The sequence below is a fragment of the Microtus ochrogaster genome, chromosome 10 (genome assembly GCF_000317375.1).
Source record: "Microtus ochrogaster isolate Prairie Vole_2 chromosome 10, MicOch1.0, whole genome shotgun sequence".
Classification (NCBI taxonomy): Eukaryota; Metazoa; Chordata; class Mammalia; order Rodentia; family Cricetidae; genus Microtus; species Microtus ochrogaster.
In genome coordinates, this window is record NC_022016.1 from 85,018,522 (window position 1) to 85,024,661 (window position 6,140).

The 6,140-nt window shown below is 50.4% G+C and overlaps 1 protein-coding gene across 1 annotated transcript in view; it reads left to right on the plus strand.

Annotated features, from left to right (window-relative positions):
* The window catches only part of Plod1 (procollagen-lysine,2-oxoglutarate 5-dioxygenase 1), a 30,114-nt gene that overhangs the window by 14,206 nt on the left and 9,768 nt on the right, over positions 1-6,140 (plus strand). Inside the window, exons 10-12 of the mRNA XM_005353742.3 lie at positions 3,028-3,149; positions 5,393-5,497; positions 5,748-5,873. Of these exons, the coding sequence (XP_005353799.1) occupies positions 3,028-3,149; positions 5,393-5,497; positions 5,748-5,873 (353 nt within the window). The remainder of the gene's footprint in view (positions 1-3,027; positions 3,150-5,392; positions 5,498-5,747; positions 5,874-6,140) is intronic.

Here is a 6,140-nt window from a genome sequence, read left to right on the forward strand (position 1 = left end):
AAAAAAAAAAAAAAAATCCCAGCAGTGGTACTTGGCTGTGTGACTGGGGTACCAGCCTTAAACTCTCTGCTCCTCTTTCCTTTATGAGATCGAGGTTGGGATTGAGGTAATCACACTGAACTGTTGCAAGGGTTAAACAAGTTGACCTGTGAAGTGCATAGAAGAGTAAGGGGTGGGAGGAACTGCCTAGCTACCGAGGAGGAGGCCGAGGTGTGAGGTTTGTAGTTAGGGGCCAGCCTGGGTTACATAGTGAGCCTGTCCCTCTCCCATAAAAAAGTTTCATAAAGCATTAAGGGTGTAATTTAGCTATCGTATACTTGCCCAGTGTGTAGGGGGGGGGGCCTGGGTTCCAAATATTTTAATTTTTAGAATTATGTGTGCATGTTCACATCAGTGTAGGTACCATGGAGGCCAGATGAGGGTGTTGGATTCCCGGAAGCTGGAGTTGCAGATGGCTGTGAGCTGTCTGACATGGGTGCTGGGAGCCAAGCTCAGGTCTTCTGGAAGAGGAACAAGCACTCACTATTTGTCTGTCTGTCTGTCATCTCCCTCCCTCCCTCCCTCCCTCCCTGTTTTGGTTTTTTTGAGGCAGGGGTTGTCTGTGCAGCCACGGCTGTCCTGGAACTCACTCTGTAGACCAGGCTGGCCTCGAACTCAGAGATCTGCCTGCCTCTGCCTCCCCTGTGCTGGAATGAAAGGTGTGCGCCACCATGCCCAGCTCAGCAAGCACTCTTAGTGACTGAACAGTCAGTCCCTCCAATCCCAGATTCCTAGGTTTTATCCATAGCAGTAGGAAAAGGGCTGCTCCACTCACAGGTGGCACACAGTGACACCCTTGTGTCTAGTTATCTATCTGTTGGACAAAGACCGTGAGCAAGGCGATATCTAAAAGAAACTGTGATTGGGCTTATGGTTCCCGAAGGTTAGTGTCCATGACAGTGGATCAAAGGCGTGGTGGCAGGAACAGTCAAGAGCTCACATCTAGAATCACGAGCAGGAGGCAGAGAGAGAGAGAGAGAGAGAACACTAGGGATGGCAGAAAGCTTTTGAAACCTCAAAGCCCACCTCCAGTGACACACCTCCTCCAACAAAGCCACACCTCCTGATCCTTCCCGTTGTTCTTTTTATTTTTTTTAAATATTTATTTATTTATTTATTATGTATACAATATTCTGTCTGTGTGTATATCTGTAGGTTAGAAGAGGGCACCAGACCTCATTACAGATGGTTGTGAGCCACCATGTGGTTGCTGGGAATTGAACTCAGGACCTTTGGAAGAGCAGGCAATGCTCTTAAACCACTGAGCCATTTCTCCAGCCCCCTCCTGATCCTTCCCAAACAGGTCCACCAACTAGGGGCCAAGTATTCAAACATCTGAGCCTGTGGGGGCTATTCGTTCAACCCATCACGTCTTGACTGTTGTCATTTTTGTTTCCTGTCTCCTTAATGCTTGCGGGTTTGGTCTGGTGAAAGTCAAGTTGGTTTCCATCGCTTTAGCTCCTTCAGGGAAAATGGGTACAAGCCTTGAGCACTGAGCTCTGTGGGAAGCAGGCCTGGTGGTTCAGCACTCTCCTGGCCAGAGGAAGCCTGGTCTCCTCTGCTTTGCTATGCCTTTGACTGGCTAGATCTTACCCAGTCTATGGGGCCCTTTGTCGGCTCCGAGTCCCGCTCTGCTGTCTTGTCTGTGTCTCCCCTGTATACCGTCCAGCTGCAACAAGATGCCCATTCCAGGGACCCACAGTCTCCCACTCAGCTTGGCTCCCTGCCTGGCTTCCTCACATCCACCTCCCATGCACAGCAGGCCCTACAGACAGCTAGGCAGTGGGATCTGCCCTCATGCGGCTCACAGCTCCCCTGCGTGAGCATGAACTGCCATTGTGGGTAGAAAGAGAACAGTCACAGACATGAGGACCTGCTGTGTGCTGGCTCTGACTCACTGCCTGCTCCCAGTGACCTGAGGGAGGAGACAGCTTTCCCTAAAGCAGAGACAGAAGCAGGGCACTGCCGTACGTCATAAGCTCTTCGGAGCAGAGCTGATGTTGGTCTACTAATTGACTCTAACCTGTGATAGATCAGGCCACGTGCATCCCCGGATGCCATTTGTAGATGATGATGTGGCACCACCGTGTCAGTAGCTGGGGTGTCCCTGTTTAGGTTTAGAACTAAAAAGCCTGTTCTCTCTGTGTCCAGGGGGCGGGGGCGGGGGCAGGTGCAGACTGTCATACATGCATTCTGATCGCCCTGTATGTGTGTTAACATCACATTCCAAAGATCCTCAGATCTTCTGGATGTAGGGTCCTTGGGAGGAGGAGCTATCGTGATGACAGAGCTGGAAAGAGACCCGTGTGGCGGGGCCTGGCCAGGGAAGATGAGCGTGAAGGGATCACTAGAAAAGAGCACCTGACAGAATGAAGGGAACAGAACTGGCTCAGGACACCCCAACAACAAGTTCTCAGCACAAAGGAGATTTATTTGCCCCAGAGGGACAGAAGACGGAATAAGGGACAAAGACAGAGACAGAGGATGAGGGAGAAGGGGAAAGTGAACAGGGGAAAAAGGACAGGGTATTTGTCTTGGAGGGGGACAAAGGACTGCCCCTGGATAGAGAGGAAACCGATGTGGCTCAGAGGCAAATGGCAGCTTATAAAGGTAAAAAGGGGAAGCCCTTTGCTATGATGAGGTGTTTCATTTTAATGGGCATGTTAATTAGGTGAGCCAAAGGGGGCTTTTGATTGCTGCACTTCAATACCTTGGTAGCTGGATATTGGTAGTCAGACTCAGGAGGAGGAAGTGGCCAGATAAGGGAAGAGGTTTAGGAATGTAATCCAATGGTTTTTAGCAAGGCAGAGAGAACGGGGGAGAAGGTCAAAGCCTGCCAGAGCCGTGTTTGCCTTGCTCGGGCTGGCTAGAGTCCCTTCAGAGATGCAGGTGGCAGGAGTGTGCCAGAGACAGCATCCTCTGGCGAGTGATACAGCTGCTGTTTCCCGGGACTTTACCCTCATCTGCTCCTTGCCTTCCCACCTCCAGGAACAGCACCACAAGCTTGAGGTAGAGAAGTTCCTGGCGGAGCATGGCAGTGAGTACCAGTCCGTGAAGCTAGTGGGTCCTGAGATGCGCATGGCCAACGCCGACGCCAGGAACATGGGCGCGTGAGTCAGGCATAGAAGTCTCTTCATGGATGGTGGCGGCGAAAGGGCCATGGCATTGGGAGCAGCGGGATGGATATTCAGAAGGTGGCATTGGGAGCAGCGGGATGGATATTCAGAAGGTGGCATTGGGAGCAGCGGGATGGATATTCAGAAGGCTCTGTGGTCTCCAACATAGTTCTGTCCCTGTCGGGATTCCAGGGCTTTCCTGTGAAATGAAATAGACTCTGTCAGGACAACTTGGGGGCTCCCGGACAGTGTCATGTGGGTTTAGGAAGGAAATTAGGGAAAGGAGAAAGACTGGAGGGCTAGACGTAGATCAGGACTGACCGAGACATTAGAAATACAACGACTCCAGTACTCGGGAGGCAGAGGCAGGTGGATCTCTTGAGTTTGAGGCCAGTCTAGCCTACAGAGCAAGCTCCAGGGATACACAGAGGGAAACCTGGTCTCACAAAAACAAATAAAAAAAAACCACGACTCTTCAGAGGCCAACCACCAGACTGAGGGAGGATAGATCCAACTCAGAGTCATCCTTTGACCTTTGCATGCATGCTGTGGTGTGCTCACACGCTAATAATAAATAAACCAGCCCCAAAACAAAGGCACAAGAAGCCATGTCTAGGGATGGGGATGTCTCAGTTGGTAGAGTGACTGCCCAGCATGCGTGGCGAAACTCTGTGTTTGGTGCTCAGCTCCACATAAACTGACCCTTGTAGTACACACTTGAAATCTCAGGCTAGAGGATCTGGAGTTCAAGGTCATCCCTTAGTTACATAGCTGGCCTAAGGGTGGCGACGTGGCTGTTTCAAAAAAATTAATAAAACTTCCTCTGTCTTGCCAGGTGTTGGTGGTGCATACCTTTAATACCAGCACTGACAAGGCAGAGGCAGATGGATCTTTAAATTTGAGGCCAGCCTGGTTTACAGAGTGAGTTCCAGGACAGCCAGAGCTACACAGAGAAACCCTGTCTCGAAAACCAAAAAACGAACAAACAAAAAAGAATTCCTGTGTCTTAATCTGTGGCTGGCAAACCTCCCTAAAATAACTGGATAGGTCTCGCTCTGCCAGTCAGCGAGGTGGGCTCCATCGCCCTTGCTCAGCTGTCTGCCCTTGTAACATAAAGATGGCCACTCATGAATAATGAATGAGCGAGATTGTGTTCCAGAAAGATTTTATTTCGGGACACTGAAGTTTGACTTCCTCACAGGAAAGCATAATTTTCTTTTGATGTTTTTTTCCCCCTTTCCTAGTCATTTAAGAACAGAGGGCAATTCTTAGCTTCTGTGTGGAACAAAACTGGCAGTGGGGAGCTTCAGGTCAGGGGTTGTCGTTTTCTGACTAGTTGAACAAAAGGGACTTTTTAAATTTTGTTTTTCCGAGACAGGGTTTCTCTGTATATCTTTGGCTGTCCTGGAACTCACTTTGTAGACCAGGCTGGTTTTGAACTCAGAGATGTGCCTGCCTTTGCCTCCCGAGTGCTGAGATTAAAGGCATGTACCATCACGCCCAGCACAAAAGGGACATTTTTAGGAGGTTTTTGGCATTCTGAGGCAGGGTCCCATGTAGCCCATTCTGGCCTTGAGCTCACTGTATATACAAAGCTGGCCTTAACTTCAGATTCTCCTGTCCGAGTGCTGTGATACAGATGTGTACTTCATACTCAGATGCATGCTTTTAAAAATTATTATTAGTAGTACATTATTTGGGGGGAGTGTTCAAGAAAGGGTTTCTCAGTGTAGCTCTGGCTGCCCTGGAACTCACTTTATAGACCAGGTTGGCCTCAAACTCAGAGATCTGCCTGCTTCTGCATCCCAAGTGCTGGAATTAAAGGCGTGCACCACCACCACCTAGCTCATTATTTGTGGGGTGATATCAGTAAACCCAGGACCTCATCCATGCCAGCAAGCGCTCTGCCACTGATGGATCCCCCCCCAGCTTTTGCCCAGCTAGTACCAAAACAGGCAGGGTTGGTTGAGCCCCATCTGCTGGGCTGTGCTTCCCCCAGATCAAACCTTTGCCATGGTCAAGCCATTGATCTGAGAGCTAAGAAACCTGGAGTTTGGGTATTGAAGTTGTGGGGGACCTTTGAGGTCTCAGGCTGCATCTGCGTTTGCATGAGTTCTAAGGTCCTTTGCCAAGCTATAATGACAGATACGGTACCTTCTAGGGAAGCTCTGGGACCAGCCTGAGATGTAGTGATGACCTCTCCCTTCCTCTCCCCTTCACCCCCTTTCCTCTCACAGAGACCTGTGCCGCCAGGACCAGACTTGCACCTACTACTTCAGCGTGGATGCTGATGTGGCCCTTACTGAGCCGGACACCCTACGGCTCCTGATTGAGCAAAACAAGTAAGACTGTGGGTGGACCCCAGAGCAAAGTGGAAGACCCTTGGCTTTCTTCCCCTCTTTCTGGTCCTCCCAACCTGACAACTCCAAGGCGGATAGAATGGCCCCTTCCTGAGTCTGTCCCTAGCATAGGAGGGATGAGGTTTCTGATGAGCCATGCCCCAGTGACAAGTCTAGAGATCCCAGCCATGCAAATCCCAGGTTACTAGGCCCCTCCCCTTCGCATCCTTAGTATGGTCTGTCCCCCACTCAGGAATGTCCTCGCGCCACTCATGACCCGCCATGGAAGGCTCTGGTCTAATTTCTGGGGGGCACTGAGTGCAGATGGCTACTACGCCCGCTCTGAGGACTACGTGGACATTGTGCAGGGGCGGCGTGTGTGAGTACCCGTTACCTTCGTCTCTTCTCCTGGGTTTGTGGTGCCTCCTTCTGCATTCCTGTTCTGGTTGCCCTCAAGTAGCTACTGAACCTCAAGCAAAGAGGACAAAGTCAGACACACAGAAGAGGTCCTAAATGTTGTGGGCTCCCATGCCCAGGGTGGAAAGAGGAGATGAGCACTGTTGAGTTTAGGGTTTGACTCAGGAATAGAAAGTTTGCAAGGCCCTGGGTTTAGTTCTCAGCACTGAAACAAAACAAAACAAAAAAG